This window comes from Oncorhynchus kisutch, linkage group LG25 (assembly GCF_002021735.2).
Source record: "Oncorhynchus kisutch isolate 150728-3 linkage group LG25, Okis_V2, whole genome shotgun sequence".
Taxonomy (NCBI): Eukaryota; Metazoa; Chordata; class Actinopteri; order Salmoniformes; family Salmonidae; genus Oncorhynchus; species Oncorhynchus kisutch.
Window position 1 is genome coordinate 13,351,557 of NC_034198.2, and position 24,340 is coordinate 13,375,896.

At 48.0% G+C, this 24,340-nt stretch overlaps 1 protein-coding gene across 4 annotated transcripts in view; it reads right to left on the reverse strand.

Moving 5' to 3' along the window:
- LOC109870183 (serine-rich coiled-coil domain-containing protein 2) overlaps nucleotides 1-24,340 on the reverse strand; it is a 100,443-nt gene that overhangs the window by 58,145 nt on the left and 17,958 nt on the right. For all 4 annotated transcript variants that reach the window (XM_020460578.2, XM_020460577.2, XM_020460579.2 and 1 more), the window contains exons 2-3: nucleotides 8,931-10,451; nucleotides 8,458-8,663 (exon numbers count right to left, since the gene is read on the reverse strand). In XM_020460578.2, the coding sequence (XP_020316167.1) occupies nucleotides 8,458-8,663; nucleotides 8,931-10,410 (1,686 nt within the window). In that variant the 5' untranslated portion in view covers nucleotides 10,411-10,451. The remainder of the gene's footprint in view (nucleotides 1-8,457; nucleotides 8,664-8,930; nucleotides 10,452-24,340) is intronic.

Here is a 24,340-nt window from a genome sequence, read left to right on the forward strand (position 1 = left end):
TAGAGAGAGAGAGAGAGAGCTAGAGAGAGAGAGAGAGAGCGAGCTAGAGAGAGAGCGAGAGCGAGCTAGAGAGAGAGCGAGAGAGCGAGCGAGCGAGCGAGCTAGAGAGAGAGAGCGAGCGAGCTAGAGAGAGAGTGAGCGAGCTAGAGAGCTAGAGAGAGAGCGAGCTAGAGAGAGAGCGAGAGCGAGCTAGAGAGAGAGCGAGAGCGAGCTAGAGAGAGAGCGAGAGCGAGCTAGAGAGAGAGCGAGAGCGAGCTAGAGAGAGAGAGAGAGCGAGCTAGAGAGAGAGAGAGAGCGAGCTAGAGAGAGAGAGCGAGCTAGAGAGAGAGAGCGAGCTAGAGAGAGAGAGCGAGCTAGAGAGAGAGAGCGAGCTAGAGAGAGAGAGAGCGAGCTAGAGAGAGAGAGAGCGAGCTAGAGAGAGAGAGCGAGCTAGAGAGCGAGCGAGCGAGCTAGAGAGAGAGCGAGCGAGCTAGAGAGAGAGAGAGCGAGCTAGAGAGAGAGAGAGCGAGCTAGAGAGAGAGAGCGAGCTAGAGAGAGAGAGAGAGCGAGCTAGAGAGAGAGAGAGAGAGAGAGAGCTAGAGAGAGAGCGAGCTAGAGAGAGAGCGAGCTAGAGAGAGAGCGAGCTAGAGAGAGAGAGAGCGAGCGAGCGAGCTAGAGAGAGAGAGAGAGCGAGCTAGAGAGAGCGAGCGAGCGAGCTAGAGAGAGCGAGCGAGCGAGCTAGAGAGAGCGAGCGAGCTAGAGAGAGCGAGCGAGCTAGAGAGAGAGCGAGCGAGCTAGAGAGAGAGCGAGCGAGCTAGAGAGAGAGAGAGAGCGAGCTAGAGAGAGAGCGAGAGCGAGCTAGAGAGAGAGCGAGCGAGCGAGCGAGCTAGAGAGAGAGAGCGAGCTAGAGAGCTAGAGAGAGAGTGAGCGAGCTAGAGAGCTAGAGAGAGAGCGAGCTAGAGAGAGAGCGAGAGCGAGCTAGAGAGAGAGCGAGAGCGAGCTAGAGAGAGAGAGAGAGCGAGCTAGAGAGAGAGAGAGCGAGCTAGAGAGAGAGAGAGAGAGCTAGAGAGAGAGCGAGAGCGAGCTAGAGAGAGCGAGAGCGAGCTAGAGAGAGAGCGAGCGAGCGAGCGAGCTAGAGAGAGAGAGCGAGCTAGAGAGCTAGAGAGAGAGTGAGCGAGCTAGAGAGCTAGAGAGAGAGCGAGCTAGAGAGAGAGCGAGAGCGAGCTAGAGAGAGAGCGAGAGCGAGCTAGAGAGAGAGAGAGAGCGAGCTAGAGAGAGAGAGAGAGAGCGAGCTAGAGAGAGAGAGAGAGAGCGAGCTAGAGAGAGAGAGAGAGCGAGCTAGAGAGAGAGAGAGAGCGAGCTAGAGAGAGAGAGAGCGAGCTAGAGAGAGAGAGAGCGAGCTAGAGAGAGAGAGCGAGCTAGAGAGAGAGAGAGCGAGCTAGAGAGAGAGAGAGCGAGCTAGAGAGAGCGAGCTAGAGAGAGAGAGCGAGCGAGCTAGAGAGAGAGAGAGAGAGCGAGCGAGCTAGAGGAGAGAGAGAGCGAGCGAGCTAGAGAGCGAGAGAGAGCGAGCGAGCTAGAGAGAGAGAGAGAGCGAGCGAGCTAGAGAGAGAGAGAGAGAGAGAGCGAGCTAGAGAGAGAGAGCGAGCGAGCTAGAGAGAGAGAGCGAGCTAGAGAGAGAGAGCGAGCTAGAGAGAGAGAGCGAGCGAGCTAGAGAGAGAGAGCGAGCTAGAGAGAGCGAGCGAGCTAGAGAGAGAGAGAGAGAGCGAGCGAGCTAGAGAGAGAGAGCGAGCGAGCTAGAGAGAGAGAGAGCGAGCGAGAGAGAGAGAGAGAGCGAGCGAGCTAGAGAGAGAGAGAGAGCTAGAGAGAGAGAGAGCTAGAGAGAGAGAGAGCTAGAGAGAGAGAGAGCGAGCGAGCTAGAGAGAGAGAGAGAGAGCGAGCTAGAGAGAGAGAGAGAGAGCGAGCGAGCTAGAGAGAGAGAGCGAGCGAGCTAGAGAGAGAGAGAGCGAGCGAGCTAGAGAGAGAGAGAGAGCGAGCGAGCTAGAGAGAGAGAGAGAGCGAGCGAGAGAGAGAGAGAGAGAGAGCGAGCGAGCTAGAGAGAGAGAGAGAGAGCGAGCGAGCGAGCTAGAGAGAGAGAGCGAGCGAGCGAGCTAGAGAGAGAGAGAGCGAGCGAGCTAGAGAGAGAGAGAGCGAGCGAGCTAGAGAGAGAGAGAGAGCGAGCGAGCTAGAGAGAGAGAGAGAGCGAGCGAGCTAGAGAGAGAGCGAGCGAGCTAGAGAGAGAGCGAGCTAGAGAGAGAGCGAGCTAGAGAGAGAGCGAGCTAGAGAGAGAGCGAGCGAGCTAGAGAGAGAGCGAGCGAGCTAGAGAGAGAGCGAGCGAGCTAGAGAGAGAGCGAGCTAGAGAGAGAGAGAGCTAGAGAGAGAGAGAGCGAGCTAGAGAGAGAGCGAGCGAGCTAGAGAGAGAGCGAGCGAGCGAGCTAGAGAGAGAGCGAGCGAGCTAGAGAGAGAGCGAGCGAGCGAGCTAGAGAGAGAGCGAGCGAGCTAGAGAGAGAGCGAGCGAGCTTGAGAGAGAGCGAGCGAGCTAGAGAGAGAGCGAGCTAGAGAGAGAGCGAGCTAGAGAGAGCGAGCTCGAGAGAGCGAGCGAGCTCGAGAGAGAGCGAGCGAGCTCGAGAGAGAGAGCGAGCGAGCTAGAGAGAGAGCGAGCGAGCTAGAGAGAGAGCGAGCGAGCTAGAGAGAGAGCGAGCGAGCTAGAGAGAGAGCGAGCGAGCTAGAGAGAGAGCGAGCTAGAGAGAGAGCGAGCGAGCTAGAGAGAGCGAGCGAGCTAGAGAGAGCGAGCGAGCTAGAGAGAGAGCGAGCGAGCTAGAGAGAGAGCGAGCGAGCTTGAGAGAGAGCGAGAGAGCGAGCGAGCGAGAGAGCGAGCGAGAGAGCTAGAGAGAGAGCGGGCGAGAGAGCGGGGCGAGAGAGAGGGCGAGAGAGAGGGCGAGAGAGAGGGCGAGAGAGAGCTAGAGAGAGCTGTAGGATAAAGAAGAGAGGATCTGGGGCATCAGCACACTGCAAGAAGAGGGAAATATTTGGGGGCTTGAGAACAGGTTTCTGACCTTGGATGGATCACAAACAACTGTCTGCTGCTACTGTGCTTGGTATCCTTTACTGGTCTGTAGTCTTTTACAAAACCTCCAGGACAGATGAATACAACTCTGGCTACAGTTGCTGTTGAAATACAGTATACTGTATACTGCAGAGGAAACACATTTGTGTTCATATTGTCAGTACGTTTTCCTCAGCAGCATTTCCGAGCATTGGCAACGCCATCCAACTTCGTGGCTTTATTGATTCAGATTGATACAACAACAAAAAGTCCAAGGAACTCCAGATAGTGTGAAGCAATGCGGAGAACAACAAAGGGTCTCCTCAGGCACACTCCTTCTTCTGGCCATAATGTGCTCCGCCTGCATATCCTCTGCTCTAGCAGTGGGGATGATTATGGAGGAGCGGAGTGGTGTGTGTGTGCGGGGTGGTGAGACAAAGAGAGCGAGAGAGGATTGGGGGGGGGGGGGGTCTCGAGCTGTGAGGAGAAGCATGAATGAGGGCGATGGTGACGGCCCTACATGCATAACCCGGGCCTGCAGGCCTATAGACCTTCACATCCAACTTGGACCGACACTGCCACCCGGTGGCCTGTCTGCACACCGGTTTATTTACAGCAGCCTTGTACTAACAAGCTCTGCATCTTCCGCTAGCGTAATACATGGCAACAAGACCTTCTGGCAACAAGACCAAAAGAGCCAAATCAATAGTTGTCATCTCCGACAAGCATTTAGGGTGTCTAGTGTTCAGTGAACATGCGACGTCATTGTCAACATCTAAAACTGGCTTTCAACGCATACCGACATGTTGCTGCCTGATTTGAGCTGTGAATCCGTATGCTATTTGTCCCAATTAATCTACTGTAACACACCCACGTAAATGGAGCATCACAGCCTTGTGCACTGAAACATTCAGCCGATACCTTCCGGGCGAGTAAAGCAAGACGTGGCCTGTCCCTCTGTGAGGAGACGAGCGCAGGCAGACAGGACGGCCAGGCTTAGCAGGGCTGACGTAGCTGCTCGGAATGAGGGTTGAGGTGATGCCCGAGCATAACGGATGCTCCCACGCGCATAAGGACAGCAGGAGAGGGGACTGACGCCAGCATGGGGACATTAGTTCCAGGAGCCCAGCACACTGTCACTTCTCTGTCTTAACACTCCACTGGCTCCTGAAGTGAATGAGCATCAAGTCCTCCGGCCTCCGTGTGTGTGTGTGTGTGTGACTCTACTGGTAAGTCCCCACAAGAATAGCGAACAAACAAACATTTGACCAACTGGGGACATTTTTGTTACAGTTTGGTCCCCACAAGGTAAAATACTATATCTAGGGGGGGTGGGGGTTAGGGATAAGGTTAGAAGTTGTGTTAGGGTTAGAATGAGGCTTAGGAGCAAGAGTTAAGGTTAGGGAAAATAGGATTTTGAAGGGGACTGAATTGTGTGTCCCCACAAGGTTAGTTATACAAGACTGTGTGTGTGAGTGTGTGTGTGTCTGTCTGTCTGTCTGTCTCTCTGGCATGCGTCAAAACCACCATTGGCAAGCAGATGGTCGTGTGAATGATGTTGGGTGGATAGCCTTTGCCACACACCGATGTAATAATGAAAAACCTAATCAAATACCTCAGCCTTGCTCTCACATAAGGCAGCATGGTTCAAAGTTATTTAAAAAGGGCAGCGACTGTATTATGACAGCAGGCTTCCTGCACTGTCTGCTGGAGCGAGGCAGGCAATCAAATAGCTCCGGCTGAATTAGTCATGCCTCCAGGCCGGTGCTCTAACTAACACGCAGTCCCACACACTCCTCTCTCTCAGTCCCTAGCGAAGCAGCACTCCTCTCTCTCTCAGTCCCTAGCGAAGGAGCACTCCTCTCTCTCTCAGTCCCTAGCGAAGGAGCACTCCTCTCAGTCCCTAGCGAAGCAGCACTCCTGTCGCTCTGTCCCTAGCGAAGCAGCACTCCTCTCGCTCTGTCCCTAGCGAAGCAGCACTACTCTCTCTTTCCCTAGCGAAGCAGCACTCCTCTCTCTCAGTCCCTAGCGAAGCAGCACTCCTCTCTCTCAGTCCCTAGCGAAGCATCACTCCTCTCGCTCAGTCCCTAGCGAAGCAGCACTCCTCTCGCTCAGTCCCTAGCGAAGCAGCACTCCTCTCGCTCAGTCCCTAGCGAAGCAGCACTCCTCTCGCTCAGTCCCTAGCGAAGCAGCACTCCTCTCGCTCAGTCCCTAGCGAAGCAGCACTCCTCTCGCTCAGTCCCTAGCGAAGCAGCACTCCTCTCGCTCAGTCCCTAGCGAAGCAGCACTCCTCTCGCTCAGTCCCTAGCGAAGCAGCACTCCTCTCGCTCAGTCCCTAGCGAAGCAGCACTCCTCTCTCTCAGTCCCTAGCAAAGCAGCACTCCTCTCAGTCCCTAGCGAAGCAGCACTCCTCTCAGTCCCTAGCGAAGCAGCACTGCTTTCTCAGTCCTCTTTAAAAGAGGTAGCACAGGAGGCCTTCATTTTTCAAAGCTAATCTGAAGAAACCGCGGCGAGTGAGCGGGGCCTGATCATGTCACAATCGCAGACCAAATTAAAGTGATTTGACTTTAATCATACCCCTGCAGATAGTCAAAATACATTTAATTTCCTTCAGGAAGGCAATTCCCTCAGCGTGACGGGGAGCTGCAGACGGGAACAGTCTTAGAGCTGGGCAGCGACGGCGTGGTTCTGTGTTAGTGCATTAGCACCTCTCCACGACAGCAGGAGGCCTGCGGCTCCAACACTAACCAGGGGAACTGGCTGCCTATCTGCCTGCCTGTCTGTTAACTAGCATCCCACATCTCTACAGTCTCTCTCTCACATTCTATTCTCCATCTCTCACACAGTCTCTCCTTTCTCTCACCCCATCGCCCCCCCCTCCCTCTCTCGCTCGCTTGTGTTCACTCCCTCTTTCCCAAAGTCTCCCCCTCGTCTCTCTAACGCACACTTGTTCGCTGCCCCTGTCCCCCATCTCCATCTTGTTCATTCCCTCCATTTCTCTATAATGAAATCACTGCTATCTTCGAAGACCGTTTCCGTAAATGTGGTTGGAGGCAGGCAGAGGCCAAAATTGTGCCCCATACCGCATGACCGTGCGCCGCCCAAATGTTGTAACAATGCGGAGGGCTCTGTATATTTCCACGTTGACATGATTGGCTGATGGTAGGTGGGGGCGGGAAGTCCAGTATAAGCACAAACGCACTTCCTTGACAACAGCTCTGCGAAGTGCAATAAGTAGAAATGCCTCGACTTCTGCAGAGGCCGTAATCGCAGTAAATACTCTACGGCCACCGCAGGCGTCAGATTGACGATGCAGCGCCTTTTAGGGTGGTGACACCTTTTGTGGAAAACTACCCAGTTCAAGTTCAGACCGCAGGGAAATTAACTCCACTTGATGTTCCTGAATAGTGAAGGAATCTCCTATATTGGATTTATTTCTGTTTAATTTTCTGAATTAAGTTTTGTCGCTTTCAACCACTGCCTCCGGTGTCAGTACAGCATTTCCAATAAATAGAAACTAATAACATTGCTCATCTTCCCGACACATTTACTAACAGTAATAGCCTATTGTGTGTGGATACACTTGCTGATCAATGCTACCCTCTAGCTTGATTCTTCTGCACTGCACAGAGACAGCATAATGTAAAAGCCTTCTGTTCAGAGTGCAGCCGTTGCAGTACTTACAGTCTCCTGTAGAGGTCGCTCAAGTACCACTTTCAACGTAGGCTACCAAACGATATGCACCAGTGTGCTTATATGGCTCTGTTTATTAGCTGCGGGTCAGATATGAAAAGACTATGAGATCCCAATCCATGACATGATTATAGGCTAATGTTTTTAGATTATATGGGGTCACACAACTCCTTGACTCAAATGATTACAACTTGCGGACAACGTCACAATATGTCTGTGCAGTCCAAAGGTGTGCTTCCTGGAAAATCCCCACATTATCAGACTAAATACAGCCTAACCCGGATCACAGTAAGAGGCGGATTAGCTGCGTTGGGGGGAAAAGGCCCGTAAAGGAGTTCATTTCCAACGGAGAAACAAAAGCAAAAGGAGCTAAACCAGGTCTTTAACATGACCAAGCGAAAACAAAATGCCTGGAAATGAGAGCTGCAATGTGTATTGGAGCTTGTCTTCCAACATTGCCCTAACCAAGGAGAGGTGATTCAGCACTTTTCAGAGAAGTGCTTTGTGTCCTGAACTTGGGTGGTTTCAGAGATGGGACCCACTGTCTGAGTCACTGACTTATTATGAGCCTCCAGGAATACAAAAATGTACTTTTTGTCCCCATATTTTCCTCCATGTAAAAAGGGAGTTCCTCTGTTATCGATGAGAGGAGAAGGGTAACAAGCTGCTCCTGTAGGCCACGTCACACAGTAATAACTACACTGTCATCCTTCCGCTTGCCTCTGGTACTGAGGCTGCGTCCTCCTCTCTGGCCAAGTGATAGGCTGCTGCGAAACAGCAGGGAAAATCACATGGGGCAACAGCCAATGAGTTCCCTCAAGGAAAGATCATTGAACGGATTCTTTGGCTGGAACCCAGGAAATTGGGTTCTTACTATCGGGAGGCAGAACAAGGCCCTGACTCCTTCCTTCCTTCATGACTGATCTGACACTCCGAGATTGGTGAAAGCAATAGGCTGGAGACCATGCGATCACTTTCAGATCAGTGATGAGGAAGGAAGGGTGTATTTTAAAAGCATTCAATCAGATTAGAGGAAACTAGACAACTACGTAGCTGTGTTGTACAGGAGCAGAGTGGCACAGCGCAAGGCAAAAGCCCTGCCTGCATACAGTACACTGGGCAGAGAAATAGCAGCACCATTGAAGACCTGTCTTGTAGCTCAATGTCCTGAGTATTGACGTCAGATTGGGGACAGTGAGATCCCGTGGGCAGGGAGCCCACACAGAAACAGTGCCCGGCAGTGAGCTCATTTAGGTCAAAGTCAGCAGGACAACCCTTGCCCCTCTAGAATACAAATCACCCTGGAAACTCTATAGAACTGACACTGACTATTAATAAAGGTGTGTAAATTAAAAAGTTAAAGTTAAATGGGCAAAGGTTAGGCACATTATGACGGCCAGCAGGGATTAGACAATCAGTAAAACAGAAACACATATCCTACTCGTTTTCCAACACACGCGCAGTGGGGATGAAAATCACTTTATTGGTCAATTTCGCACAAGGTCCAACCGAAATTTGATTTCGGCTTTTAACCCACCCACACACATTACTAACCGAAGTACTACTGAAGAGCGACGCCTACCATTCCAATGACAAATTTAATCTTAATCCATTCTGTTGAGAGCTGTCAATTCCATAGAATGACATTCTTCGTGGTCAACTCACTAGAAATGTTGAATACGTTGTATTCTATCCAGACTTACCATGCTGTTGAGGTCTGAGTTGTAGCTCCCACAGGGCTGTGTGGTGGTCCCCAAGGGCTCCAGACCCTCCTCGTCCCACATGTAGGTCCCCCCCGAGCCGGAGTCTGAGGGAGACAGGTCGAGGGAAGAGCCGAGGGGGTAGTCTGCACCCCCGGACAGGGCCTGACTAGCACGCCGAGACAACGCCCCTAAGCCCCCTCTACCCCCTATAACAGAGAGGAGAAAGAAGAGGTTTTACTCACCTGCTACCTAATCACTGAGGGAGATCTGGTTAATTTGTTTTGGTTAGTATCGTATGTCATTTAGGGCCCATTTCCCAGACACAGATAAAGCCGAGTCCTGGATTAAAACGCATCGCCGATGGATGTTCTCCATTGACAGTGTTTTCTAGTCCAGGACTAGGCCTAATCTGTGTCTGGGAAACCGTCCCTTAGACTTTAAAGTCAATTATTTGGATTAATGGGAAATCTTACCAGTGAGTCCCATTCCGGCCCAGTCTACACTGTCAGACAGGAAGCTGTTAAGGCCCGCCATGGAGGTGCCACCGTGACGGTGGATGAGGTCGGCGTTGTCATCATCTGCCAAGACAGAGTGTGATTGGTCGAGCCCTCCATCACGGGCAGGGAGCAGCAGAATGCCGTCTCCTCCGTTCCCCAGGTTGTCAAAGTCGTCCATGTACTCCTCGCTGGTATCGTTGCGCTCCAGGGAGGAGGTGGAGGAGAGGGACATGTCCTCCAGGCCTTCCCCCAGGGGACCCACCCCGCTGGGGGCCGCAGGCTCCTCTTGCAGGCCTTCCGTTACGCACTCTGGGGTGCTCCCTGGGCTGTCAGTGTTGCTGGATGGGTCTGGGGTGACAGGGGGCGTCTCCACCGAGTTCTTCCTCCCCTCGCTTTCCTCTGTGTTGCCCTGGACCTTCTCGGTGGAGGTGGCCAAGATGGGGCGAGGCTGCTTGATAAGTGAGGGCCGTGTGAACCTGTATCTGAGGGCCGAGGGCCTGGTGTTGCAGGAGGCTGAACTGGGGAGTAAGGAATTCCTCAGTGTGGTGGGGGGCAAGATGCAGCTAGCTGTTCCCACCACAGCCCTGCCTGGTGCTAGTCCATGTCCACCCTTACTGAGGTGTAGGCCGTTCCCTCTCCCCGCACTACTCAGTACAGGTGTCGGTCTGGTTAGGGGAGATGTCTTGACCAGTCGGGACTTGGCTAGAGGCCTGGGCAGCTCCTTGGCGAGCTCCGAGGCCCTGTTGAAGGAGTAGGAGCGGATGATGGGCGGCTGGGTGGGGGAGGGGATCCTCTTGACGTGGGTGAGGCTCCGGGAGCGCACCATGTTCTCCTCCGAGGCGGTCTCCAGGCTGTCGCTGGACTGGGAGTGGGACAGGCTGCTGGTCAGGTTGCTGTGGGGCGAACCACAGCTCTGGCCCCGCCTGAGGGAGCCATTCCCAGACCCAAACCGTCCATCACCACCCGTCTGGCCGCTGAGGCCCGCTTTGCCGTTGCAGAGACTCTGTCTAGACAAAGCCTGTTTGGGGATGGCCCCGTGAGGCCCAGTTTTGGAGGGTATAGTTCTAGGGCTGTTGCAGGATACCACAGAAGCACACCCCCGTACCTTAGCCGTGGCAGGCATGGCGGATGGCTTCTTAATCTCCCGTACCGCCGCTGGTGAGGGCTGCGGTTGTCGGAGGTGATGCCCAGCTCCAGTTCCACCCTCCTCCCCCGAGTCCACCCCCCTCTCCACAGCCTCTCCTCCTTTCCCCTTCAGAGAGGAGGGGGGGGGCATCCGCATTGTCCCGTTCTGCCTGGTGGTGGCAGTGGGTAACCCTTTGCCCGTGGTGCTGGAGACGGGTTGGTGGCGGGTCCCATTGGTCAGTGGGGCGGTGGCAGCCACAGCCGCGGGGCGCGAGCCAAACTTGGGCAGCCTGGAGACCATGGTGGGCACGTTGGGAACCGGATCTTCCATCAGCTGCCTGCTGGACCATGGGTGTGCTGGGCTGGCTTGAGCTGTAGAGAGACGGGGGACAGGAGAAGGACAGAGAGAGAGAGAAATGGGAGTGAGAAGCGAGAACAAGAGGAAAAAGAATGAGAAAGGGGAAGAGAGAACCAAAGCGGTGAGAACATGTCGTGCTAAGATTAAAACACCCCCAAAACATGTTATTTCTAAACACAAATGGACATTTACAGAGGTAGACGTGAAAGTAAATGTCCAGCGTTTCCAGATTGCTATGAAATATGACCTATAATTCATTACAATATGAGTGAAATGGTTTTCCTTCCAAATTGTTTGTTGTATGTCAAAAATATGCTTTTGTGTTGGAAAGATGTGGGTGTACCCAACAGAATGGTGTTGGCGTATAAATCAAATGTTATTTGTCACATGCGCCGAATACAACTGGTGTAGACCTTACAGTGAAATGCTTACTTACAAGCCCTTAACCAACAATGCAGAGTAAGAAAACGCTAAATAAAGTTATTTTAAACTTTTTAAAGTAAAAAAAGTAACGAGGCCATATACAGGAGGTTCCAGTACAGAGTCAATGTGCGAGGTAGTCGAGGTGATTAAGGTCAAATGTACATATAGGTAGAAGCAAAATGACTATGCATAGATAATAAACAGCGCGTAGCAGCATCGTAAAAAAAGGGGGTCAATGTAAGTAGTCCGGGTGGCCATCTGATTCATTGTTCAGCAGTCTTATGGCCTGGGGGTAGAAGCCTTTCGGACCTACTTGCAGCTTGCTGTCCGGTAGCAGAGAGAACAGTCTATGACTTGGGTGGGTGAACTCTTCTGACAATCTTTAGGGCCATCCTGACACCGCCTGGTATAGAAGTCCTGGATGGCAGGAAGCTTTGCCCCAGTGATGTACTGGGCCGTATGCACTACTGGGGCTGTTTAGGAGACCATATTACCGCCAGCCTGGCAGTCATGAACGCCGTAAAAATCTACATGACTGTCGAGTCATGGTAATCTCCTTTAACACACTCTGGTACGCAGGGCTCTATTGTCCCTCTAGCCACTCTGACATCAATGCATTCATGCAAATACAATGGAAAACTCACCACACTGCGATTGATCAATTTGAAGAAAAGATGTTCAACAATAGGTTGAAAGAGTGGAAAACATGGTTGTGGGCTAACAACGAAATGGACAGCGATTTCTAAGTGGATGATTCATTCAAAACACTCATATGCATATTAGAGCTCACGCATGAGCATAGGCCTATACATGAGCCCGAAAAAACAAATGATTAAAATAATGATTGTGCCGTTGTAACATAGCCAACAGTATTTACACATGGAAGAAAAAAAATAAAAATACTGATTTAAGATCTTTGGTACATAATTAGTCTAGCCCAAATTAAACAAAATCAGATTTAACATACAATTGCCCAATTTGTTTCAGATTTAGAATAGTCTAGTAATAGGGCTTTTTTTCCATAATTAATAGACTGACATTACTTTTAGCTACAGCAACCCTCCATCTCCGCCACTCTCTTTCATTCCTTTCTCGCAGAGAGAGGGGCTGTCAACATGTTTGATGAAATATGTAGCGTTGTGAAAACATGTTACTATCGATGTTCCCAAACAGATTTCACTTGGTTCCCCAAGTAAAGCACTGGGTAGCTAAAGGAACAGGTTTGGAGAGCCCATGGCATACACAGTTTGGGCAAAATATAATCTGTGGCACAACAAAATAATCGGCGAAGCCTACCCAACATGAGAGAAAAACAGACCCGCAGGAAAGTGGCCTCCATTCATGTTAACAGATGACATGTCTTTTTTTGTCTTGATGGGGATTTGGGCCTGATCCTATTTGATAAAATGGGCCATTCTAAATTGAAACTAAATTGTACATATTAGTAAAGATTACATTTAATTGAGAACAGTCAATGGGTGAAAATATGATCACTTGAGAGAACAGCGTGTGCAGCCTGAGGCAAAGAACAGAGCTCAATCTTTCTTTTCCCAACTTTCTAATAACATCAATAGCCCTGTCATTTGTAATTTATTTGGGGGAGGGGGCTTGCCTGTTTGCATGTTATTTTAGAATGAATACGTTTCACATATCAGTTTGCAAACAATGTAAAAAAATATATACTGCTCAAAAAAATAAAGGGAATACTTAAAGAACACAATGTAACTCCAAGTCAAACTGAAATCAAACTGTCCACTTAGGAAGCAACACTGATTGACAATACATTTCACATGTTGTTTTGCAAATGCAATAGACAACAGGTGGAAATTATAGGCAATTAGCAAGACACCCCCAATAAAGGAGTGGTTCTGCAGGTGATAACCACAGACCACTTCTCAGTTCCTATGCTTCCTGGCTGATGTTTTGGTCACTTTTGAATGCTGGTGGTGCTTTCACTCTAGTGGTAGCATGTGACGGAGTCTACAACCCACACAAGTGGCTCAGGTAGTGCAGCTCATCCAGGATGGCACATCAATGCGAGCTGTGGCAAGAAGGTTTGCTGTGTCTGTCAGCATAGTGTCCAGAGCATGGAGAAGCTACCAGGAGACAGGCCAGTACATCAGGAGACGTGGAGGAGGCCGTAGGAGGGCAAAAACCCAGCAGCAGGACCACTACCTCCGCCTTTGTGCAAGGAGGAGCAGGAGGAGCACTGCCAGAGCCCTGCAAAATGACCTCCAGCAGGCCACAAATGTGCATGTGTCTGCTCAAACGGTCAGAAACAGACTCCATGAGGGTGGTATGAGGGCCCGACGTCCACAGGTGGGGGTTGTGCTTACAGCCCAACACCGTGCAGGACGTTCGCCACTGGCGCCCTGTGCTCTTCACAGATGAAAGCAGGTTCACACTGAGCACATGTGACAGACGTGACAGTCTGGAGACACCGTGGAGAACGTTTTGCTGCCTGCAACATCCTCCAGCATGACCGGTTTGGGGGTCAGTCATGGTGTGGGGTGGCATTTCTTTGGGGGGCCGCACAGCCCTCCATGTGCTCGCCAGAGGTAGCCTGACTGCCATTAGGTACCGAGATTCATTCAGATCTAGGATGTGTTATTTTAGTGTTCCCTTTGTTTTTTTGAGCAGTGTATTATAGATCATTAAGTTAAAAGCCAAATACAAACATGGTCTCTTTTTGTTTCCTTAAGGCAGCTCCAAAACGCAGGTGTTTAAGCCCAGCTCAGTGCTTTCTGTGGCGTTGGGGCAAGCCAAAAGAAGAAATACGCAGCGTTGTGCCGTGATTGGCTCAGTGTTCCATCACTCATGGGGAAACTACATCACCGCGAAGTCTAAGGGGAGACCTCGAGAATTCGAGCCCTTCGGGTATTGACAGAGATATATTAGAAGTTCCCATCCAAGAAGGCTCAAGGTCATTGGCCACAGATAAAATTACGTCAAATCACGTTGGGTGTACAGTAGCTTTGATTGGACTGATCATGTCGACATCATACTTTCAAATTTTTTTGCTAGCAGTCATCATCATGAATCAAGTTGAACAATCTACTGGCAAATCCTTTTCGAACATTGTCATACGAAGATAAACAACAGAAATTACAGATGAAAAAAAAAACGTATCGAGCTCATCGGCCAAAAACATTACACAAGTTGGAAATCCCAAATTCAACAATGAGTGGTTTGGAAGGAAGTGAGCACAACAAGGTAAGTCCAAAAATGTCTGCTGCTGCATAAAATATGTAATATGCCAGGGAGATATGTATATTGTAGCTAAGAAAGTAATATATTGTCTAAGTGTACGTTGGGTAGTAACCTGTTAGTAGCCCATGTGCCTCACACTAATAATTTGGTCCCTTTTCCCCTCTTTCATCTAGTGTTCTGATTGGTGGTGCACATGCACACGTGCACATGTAGCCTATAGCCTGTTTTAGAGAAATGTAATCAAATATTGTAAGAGCTTTCATTGTCTGCTTATATGGCCCCATTATTTAACCTACGGTTCTGACTTGGTGTTCAGGGAGAACACTAACAACGGCCCATGCTCTGAATTCTGTCGCTGTACATTTCAACGATTGCCTCGTCCGCTCGTCGTTCCCTTATGCCATAGTACATCTCAAATTGTCAGTAGAAACTACATTTGTTTCAGCAAAATATATTTTTAAAGGCAGTAAATGTGGCTGAATGAACTGTAGCACTGGTAAGGTGTTGGGACTCTGCTGTTGGGACAGCTTTATGTTGTCCCTAACAGTTTCTGGGCACAGTTTGTCACCGTTATAGAGCAATTAATGTGTTGTGTAGTGTAGTGGCTTTGCTGGCATGCATACATTTTTTATTTTCTTGCCCCACCAAGATTTACATGCTAAAATCGCCACAGCAATAGCCAATAGTCGCATCATGCATCCCATATATCTTTTGATATCTAAGGCATTCTAAGGTTTGTATCATTCACAAATAAAAGTTGTCAAATAACTCAAAATATAGCATATAGAATCTAGCATATAGAGCTCAACATAGCCACGTGCGCACTCTCACTCTGGAATGGGAAAAATATCCTAACTATTTTATTTCAGCTAATTTCAATTATATTCTTCTTATCTTATCTTGCATATCTTGTCTGCTAAATGAACAAAAAACTTACAGCCTAAGGCATGGCGCATAGCCAGAGAACAAAATACGAGTTGGCCTACTCTGAAATAGATTTTTTTCACATCATGTTTCTTGACTAAAATAAATAATGCATTTATTGTGATTGTGTACATTCAATTTCTTTACTCAACATTTTAAAATGTAGATGTTCCAAAAAGGCACGCTTCAGAGGCTTGTAATGCTGCTTGTATGAGTGGAGCATGGAGATGCTAAACATGTTGAAGTTAATTGCCGGTCAGTTACAGTGAGCACGACAGTCTTTTGCGTGACAATAACAAGCTGACAAAATGTAATGACTGTCACAGCCCTACGCACTACCCTCTGTAGAGCCTTACATGTTGGATGCCGAGCAGGTGCCATCCCAGGCAGTGACGCAACAAGTCAGCATACTCTCGATGGAACAGCTGTAGAACCTTTTGAGGATCAGAGGACCCATGCCAAATCTTTTGTCTCCTCAGGAATAGGCATTGTCGTGCCCTCTTCACGACAGTCTTGGTGTGTTTGAACCATGATCACTTGTTGGTGATGTGGACACCAAGGAATTTAAAGCTTTTGAACCGCACCATCATCAGCTCCTTTGTCTTGCTCACTTTGAAGGGAAGGTTTTTGTCCAGGCACCACACAGCCAAGTCGCTGACCTCCTCCCTATGGGCCGTCTCATCATTGTCGGTGATCAGGCCTAAAACCGTTGTGTCGTCGACCAACTTAATGAAGGTGTTGGAGTCGTGCTTGGCCATGCAGTCATGGGTGAACAGGGAGTACGGGAGGGGACTAAGCACGCACCGAGGGGCCCCTGTTTTGAGGATCAGCGTGGCAGATGTGTTGTTGCCTACCCTTAGCACCTGGGGGCGGCCCTTTAGGAAGTCCAGAATCCAGTTGCAGAGGGAGGTGTTTAGTCCCAGGGTCCTTAGCTTGGTGATGAGCTTCATGGGCACTATGGTGTGGAATGCTGAGCTGTAGTCAATGAACAGCATTCTCATGTAAGTGTTCCTTTTGTACAGGTGGGAAAGGGCAGTGTTGAGCGCAATAGAGACTGCGTGATCTGCGGATCTGTTGGGGAGGTACACAAATTGGAGTGGGTCTAGGGTTTATGAGATGATGTTGATGTGAGCCATGACCAGCCTCTCAAAGCACGTCATGTCTACCAGACATGAGTGCAATCGGTCGGTAGACATTTATGCAGGTTACCTTGGACTATGGTGGTCTGCTTGAAACACGTAGGCATTACAGACTGGATCAGGGAGAGGTTGAAAATGTCAGTGAAGACACTTGCCAGTTGGTCAGCGCACGCTCGGAGTATACGTCCTGGTAATCCGTCTGGCCCTGCTGCCTTGTGAATGTCTTACTCACATCGGCTGTGGAGAGCATGATCACACAGTCTTCCAGAACAGCTGGTGCTCTCATGCATGCTTCAGTGTTGCTTGCCTCGAAAACCGCAAAGAAGTCATTTAGCTCATCTGGTAGGCTGGTGTCACTGGGCAGCCCGTGGCTGGGCTTACCTATGTAATGCGTAATAGTTTGCAAGCCCTGTCACATTCGACAAGCATTGGAGCTGGTGTAGTAGGATTCGATCTTAGTCCTGTATTGTTGCGTTGCCTGTTTGATGGTTTGTCAGAGGGCATAGCGAGATTTCTTATAAGCGTCCGGATTAGTGTCCCACTCCTTGAAAGCTGGCAGCTCTAGCCTTTAGCTCTGTCCTGTGGCCTGTAATCCATGGCTTCTGGTTGGGATACATAAACTCAGTAAAATAAACATCCCTTTTTCAGGACCCTGTCTTTCAAAGATCATTTGTAAAAATCCAAATATCTTCACAGATCTAAATTGTAAAGGGTTTAAAACACTGTTTCCCATGCTTGTTCAATGAACCATAAACAATTAATGAACATGCACCTGTGGAACAGTGGTTAAGACATTAACAGCTTACAAAAGGTAGGCAATTAAGGTCACAGTTATGAAAACTTAGGACACTAAAAAGGCCTTTCTGCTGACTCACCAAAAGAAAGATGCCCAGGGTCCCTGCTCATCTGTGTGAACGTGCCTTAGGCAAGGACGCATGAGGACTGTGGATGTGGCCAGGGCAATATATTGCAATGTCCGTACTACGAGACGCCTAAGACAGCACTACAGGGAGACAGGACGGACATCTGATAGTCTTCGCAGTGGCAGACCACGTATAACACCTGCACAGGATTGGTACATCCGAACATCACACCTGCGGGACAGGTACAGGATGGCAACAACTGCCCGAGTTACACCAGGAAAGCACAATCCCACCATAAGTGCTCAGAATGTGTGCAATAGGCTGAGAGAGGCTGTCCTCACCAGACATCACCGGCAACATCGCCTACGGGCACAAACCCACCGTCGAAGGACCAGACAGGACTGGCAAAAGGTGCTCTTCACTGATGAGTCGCAGATTTGTCTCATCAGTTGTGACGGTCGGATTTGTGTTTATAGTCAAAGGAATGAGCGTTACACCGAAGCCTGTACTCTGGAGCTGGGTCGATTTGGAGGTGGAGGGTCCGTCATGGTCTGGGGCGGTGTGTCACAGCATCATCGGACAGAGCTTGTTGTCATTGCAGGCAATCGCCACGTTGTGCGTTACAGGGAAGACATCCTCCTCCCTCATGTGGTACCCTTCCTGCAGGCTCATCCTGACATGACCTTCCAGCATGGCAATGTCACCATACTGCTCGTTCTGTGCATGATTTCCTGCAAGACCGGAATGTCAGTGTTCTGCCATGGCCAGCGAAGAGCCCGGATCTCTCTCCCATTGAGCACGTCTGGGACCTGTTGGATCGGAGGGTGAGGGCTAGGGCCATTCCCCCCAGAAATGTTTGGGAACTTGCAGGTGCCTTGGTGGAAAAGTGGGGTAACATCTCACAGCAAGAACTGGCAAATCTGGTGCAGTCCATGAGGAGGAGATGCACTGCAGTACTTATTGCAGCTGGTGGCCTGACTGTTACTTTTGATTTTGTTCAGGGACACATTATTCCATTTCTTTTAGTCACGTCTGTGGAACTTGTTCAGTTTATGTCTTAGTTGTTGAATCTTGTTATGTTCATACAAATATTTACACATGTTAAGTTTGCTGAAAATAAACGCCGTAGACAGTGAGAGGACGTCTCTTTTTTTGCTGAGTTTATGTACCATCACTGTGGGGACAACATCATTGATTATTATTATTGGTGATGCTGGTGAATGATGTGGTACTCCTCAATCTAAATCGGATGAATCCCGAAACATATTCCAGTCTGTGGTAGATAAACAGTCCTGTAGCTTAGCATCTCCATCATCTGACCACTTTCGTATTGAGTGAGTCACGGGTACTTCCTACTTTAGTTCTTGCTTTAAAGTAGGAATCAGGCAGATAGAATTATGGTCAGATTTGCCAAATGGAGGGTGAGGGAAAGCTTTATATTAGAGGTTGACCGATTAATTAGGGCCGATTTCAAGTTTTCATAACAATCGGAAATCGGTATATTTGGGCAACGATTTCCGATGTAAAAATTTTTTTATGTATACCTTTATGTAACTAGGCAAGTCAGTTAAGAATACATTCTTATTTTCAATGACGGCCTAGGAACGGTGGGTTAACTGCCTTGTTCAGGGACAGAACGACAGATTTTCACCTTGTCAGCTCAGGGGATCCAATCTTGCAACCTTACAGTTAACTAGTCCAACGCTCTAACCCCATGCACTCCATGAGGAGCCCGCCTGTTACGCGAATGCAGTAGAAGCCAAGGTAAGTTGCTAGCTAGCATTAAACTTATCTTATAAAAAACACTCAATCATAAATCACTAGTTATAACTACTAATCCAGGTTAGCGGGCAAATTAACCAGGTGAAATTGTGTCATTTCTCAGTATATGCAACTGCCTGGCTCATTGCGAACTAATTTGCCAGAATTTTAAGTAATTATGACATAACATTGAAGGTTGTGCAATGTAACAAGAATATTTAGACTTAGGGATGCCACCCATTAGATAAAATACCGAACGGTTCCGTATTTCACTGAAATGATAAACGTTTTGTTTACGAAATGATAGTTTCCGGATTCGACCATATTAATGACCAAAGGCTCGTATTTCTGTGTGTTATGTTATAATTAGGTCTGATTTGATAGAGCAGTCTGACTGAGCAGCAGCAGGCTCGTAATCATTCATTCCAACCGCATTCGTGCATTTTGCCAGCAGCTCTTCACAAGCACAGCGCTGTTTATGACTTCAAGGCTATCAGCCTAATTAATGGCTGGTTTAACCAATGTGAAATGGCTAGCTAGTTAGCTGGGTGTGCGCTAATAGCGTTTCAAACCTCACTCGATCTGACACTTGGAGTAGTTATTCCCCTTGCGCTGCAAGGGCTGCAGCTTTTGTGGAGCTATGGGTAACAATGCCTCGAGTGTGGCTGTTGTCGATGCGTACCTGGTTCGAGCCGAGGTAGGGGCGAGGAGAGGGACGGAAGCTATACTGTTACACTGGCAATACTATAGTGCCTATAAGAACATCCAATAGTGAAAAGGTATATGAAATAAATGGTATAGAGAGAAATGGTCCTAAAACCTCTTACCTTGGAATATTGAAGTCTCATGTTAAAAAGGAACCACCAGCTTTCATATGTTCTCATGTTCTGAGCATGGAACTTAAACGTTAGCTTTCTTACATGACACATATTGCACTTTTACTTTCTTCTCCAACACTCTGTTTTTGCAATATTTAAACCAAATATTATTATTTATTTGAGGCTAAATTTATTTTATTGATGTATTATATTAAGTTAAAATAAGCGTTCATTCAGTATTGTTGTAATTGTTATTATTACAAATGTTTAGTTTATTTTAATCGTCCGATTAATCGGTATCGGCTTTTTTGGTCCTCCAATAATCGGTATTGGCGTTGAAAAATCAGAATCGGTCTACCTCTACTACTTTATATGCGTCTGTGTGTGTGGTGTAAAGGTGGTCGAGGTTTTTTTCCTCCTCTGGTTGCACATGTGACATGCTGGTAGAAATTAGGTGAAAAGGCTTGAAGTCTGGATTAAAGTCCCCGGCCACTAGGAGTGCCACTTCTGGATGAGCATTTTCTTGTTGGCCTTATACAGCTCTGAGTGCGGTCTTAGTGCCAGCATCGGTTTGTGGTAATAAATAGACCGCTATGAAAAATAGATGACATTTAAAATAATTTAGTCTACAGCTTATCGTGACGTACTCTACCTCAGGCGAGCAAAACCTTGAGACTTCCTTAATATTAGAGATCGCGCACCAGCTGTTATTAACAAATAGGCACAGACCGCCACCCTTCGTCTTACCAGACGTTGCTGTTCTGTCTTGCCGATGCACAGAAAACTGTAGATTGACTGTAGATTATCCGTGTCATCTTTCAGCCACGACTCATGAAACATAAGACATTACAGTTAATGTCCCATTGGTAGGATAGTCCCGAACGGAGGTCATCCAGTTTATTCTCCAATGATTGCACGTTGGCCAATAGGACGGATGGTAGAGGCGGGTTACCCACTCACCAACAAATTCGCACAAGGAACCCAGATCTGCACCCCCTGTATTGGAGTCTCCTCTTCATGTGAATGACGGGGATTTGGGCCTGGTCCGGGAAAAGCAGTAAACCCTTCGCGTCCGACTCATTAAAGAAAGAAATCTTAGCCCAGTTTGAGGTGATTAATTGCTGTTCTGATATCCAGAAGCTCCTTTCGGTCATAAGAGAGAGCAGCAGAAATATTATCTACAAAAGAAGCAACAAACAATAAAACACACAAAATAGCACAATTGGTTAGGAGCCTGTAACAAACGGCAGCCATCGCCCCTAAAGCGCCATCATAAAAGGGTCATTACAAATATATTCATGCGAGTAGACCGCTGGAAAAAGCAAGCATTTTTTAAATGGTCTGTTTGAGATACTGTTTTTTCAATAATTTATGCTTCGGAAACAAATAGAAGTATAGGATGAGTCAACAACATTATTTGGGTATGAGTTAACAGTATATTAACTTTTTTTTAAAGTGAGTTTCACTACACAGTTACTTTGACAGTTAAAAGACTATCAAATGCAATAAAATAACAGTCGGCTACTTTCTGTGAATATTCTATTCAACCTAACGAGAAACAGAGACACAGTAAGCTCTAAATGATTTACAACATCTGTTCTGGGAAAGCAGTCGTTCTTGTACCATCTAAAACGTGCCCATTAAAGTGCCCAGCTGTTCAAAAGACTAGGCTGTGAGCAGACTTGGGATGGGCAGGAACAGAGTCAGGGCTTGTCGGAGCACAACCACGTCTCCACATACACATGCATGCCAGATACCACACCCCTAATTATCCCAATGCTACTCACCCAATGCCACTGAGCCAACAGGAGCCTAGTTCCCGAGTGTATCTACCTTAACCTTTAGGCTAAATTGTTCTGTCACCCTCGCATGCAATGTCAAAATGGCAGTATAAAAAAAAAAACACAGAAACCGATTCAATGTACTAACATGCATTAAAGTTCAGTGATGATGTCGTTGAACAGGATTTTCTACTCTGAGGACAAGTTGAGCGCAGCCTGAAGCTGTGGGGAGACATACAGTGAAGACAGAGGAGAGGAGTAAGGTCTACGGTCACGTCCCAAATGGCACCCTCTTCCCTATGGGCTCTGGTCAAAAGTAGTGCACTACATAGCCTATGCGTCCCAAATAGCACCATATTCCCTATGTCTACGGGAGGCTGATAATAGGCTAACGCTTACCTGCCAATGACAACTACCACCATGTGGATGATGCCCAGTGGGCATGGAGGATGATAGGCAGGTGGGTAGGGGCTGGCATGTGTTCACAGGGGTACCACCAAACAGGGGCCTTTATTATTTAAAAATGTTACATGTGCCAGGGGCAAGAGGGGCATGCAGTCCTCCCCCCTAAAACCACGAGATGACAACGTGGCCATGGATGTGCCAGATACCGTATGACGGCAAATCATTCCCAAGGGGTTCGAAGCGCAAAGTATCGATTCAGTGGAGAATGAAGATTAGGCTTTGGGCCCCTCAGAAGGTGGTTCTCCAAAACATCCATAGGCCTATGTGCAGCCGCCCTGAGTCTTATTGCGATATACCACAGCAGTGAGAAACTCAAACTGTCTCTGTGCATCGTTTACCTTGGTTTCCGTAGCAATGACTCTGCAATGAGCTCTGTTTACAAAGAGAGGCGATAGGGATTCAGTAACGAGAACTTGTACCACTGATATCAAAACATCTCCCTATCACTGCTTCCTACACAAGACCCACACAATCCATTTTCAGTTGCATTTGTGAGGTCCTTCATAATATGCACAAGTAGTAACTATATAGCACATTTGATTAGCTACTAGTGCTGCTGAGGCACTACGACCTATATATAACACGGCAGAGGAGATGTGCTCACTGACTGGGGAAATTCATTAGGGGGCCACTCAGCAATCAGTGTAGGCTAGCACTGGCTCAAAGCCATCAGCCCCTTCTCATCAAGAGTACTGGCAGTGGGCAGGGGTGAATGACAGAGACAGACAGAGGAAATGTGTGTGTGTTTGTGGCAGTAAACTAAGTAAGCTATGCTGCATACTGCAGGGGAAAGTTGCTGTGTTGCAAGGGTGGCCAAGGACAGGGATTGCTTGCAGATGAATGGGTTTGCACAGGGAGCCAATGAGCTTAAGCCTCCATACTCTACACTGGGCACCTGGCTGCAACCAACACTCTCCACCTCAGGGGTTCCCAACCTTTGTCCCCTCAGGGGCCCCTTTCTCACATTTGAAAAATGTTGTTTATTGAGATGGCCTATATTAAAATACACCACCAGCTTGACTTTGTCTAATTTGGGGAACAACTTTTAGGTAGGCTAATATATAAATAATAATACAAATATTATTATGAAATCAATTCTTGACCTGATTTTCCCCAAATGTACCAAATGTTTTAAAACGTATATCAACTCAATTTAATTATACATACTCTTTTACAGAAAGTGAATAGATCATTTGAGAGCGACAGTCACACATTGTGTAAGATTACTTCCCGAGCAAAGTCCAATTTCTATGACTCCTCGAATTTAGAAGCTTCTGAATGTCAGAGCCAAACCAAATATATTCCTGTGTGCATCAGCCGCGTCTTCCTCTGGCATTTTACAGCTTGTTTCTAGCTTAAAGCATTGCAGATATATGCGTTGTTTGAGATCGGTAGAAAATATATTTGTTACCCCTCAAATCAAAGAAGGTTGCAGTGACACTCCGGGTTGCAGTGACACTCCGGGTTGCAGGCAGCACACAAGCACAGGACTGCATGAGCAGTGAGATCTTTTGCAGCCATCTATTACACTTTCACAGGTCCAGGCTTCACTTTTCCACTGCTTCCAATATAAGTAAATGTGGAGCTTAGAGGTCTCCTTCCATCACCTTGGCTGTTAGAAATATTATAAATAGTGATTCTATGATTACGGTTACAGTATTCACTTCTCTCATATGACAAGGCTGCAGGCGTTCAGCCAGTAGCGTTAGTTTGCGACCGACCCCAACCTGGCTTGTGACCAATGAGGCCAACTCTACCGGCACACACTGACCCACTTCTCTCCCACTCCTTCTCCCCGCTTAGGTTAAATTGAAGGCCCAATGTACGATACCCCACCACTTCAACGGTAGGTCAGACTAAACCAGGTCACAGGCAGGCCAGCCAAAGCCTCATTAACAGAAATTCCAGGGGACATCACTCTTTCACAGCAATCAATTTTTTTTTATTTTACTAGGCAAGTCAGTTAAGAACAAATTCTTATTTTCAATGACGGTCTAGGAACAGTGGGTTAACTGCCTTGTTCAGGGGCAGAACGACAATGCCAACATCTCTGCGACAGATCGCCTTAAAAAATATATATATATTAAAACAGCACACACACAGTACAGCAGGAGAAATGGCTTCACCAGCACACACACACACACAACATAGAAGGGCCAGAATGCCACACAGAAAGCCCTTGAGAAGTCAAGGCAGTTGGGCAAAGGTACTATTGAGCAGCGTGAGATCTATTACAACTGTGGGGCACATTAAAGCTTTCAGCAACACAGGAAGATGTGATGCTTTATGCTCATATATTCCTTGGAACCCTGCTTAGCCAATGAACCCCCCCCAAGTGATGACTTCCAGTGGTACGGCAACAAGAATCATGTGGTGGATGAATCCATACATGGATTAATGGACGGGGGAGGACAAATGCAGGCCTACAGTCTCTCGGCCTATAGATTTGCACTTTTGAGGCAGCCTGGCGTCTTATGTTTTTATACCTGAACTATTGTTTCACCACAAAGAGCCTACTG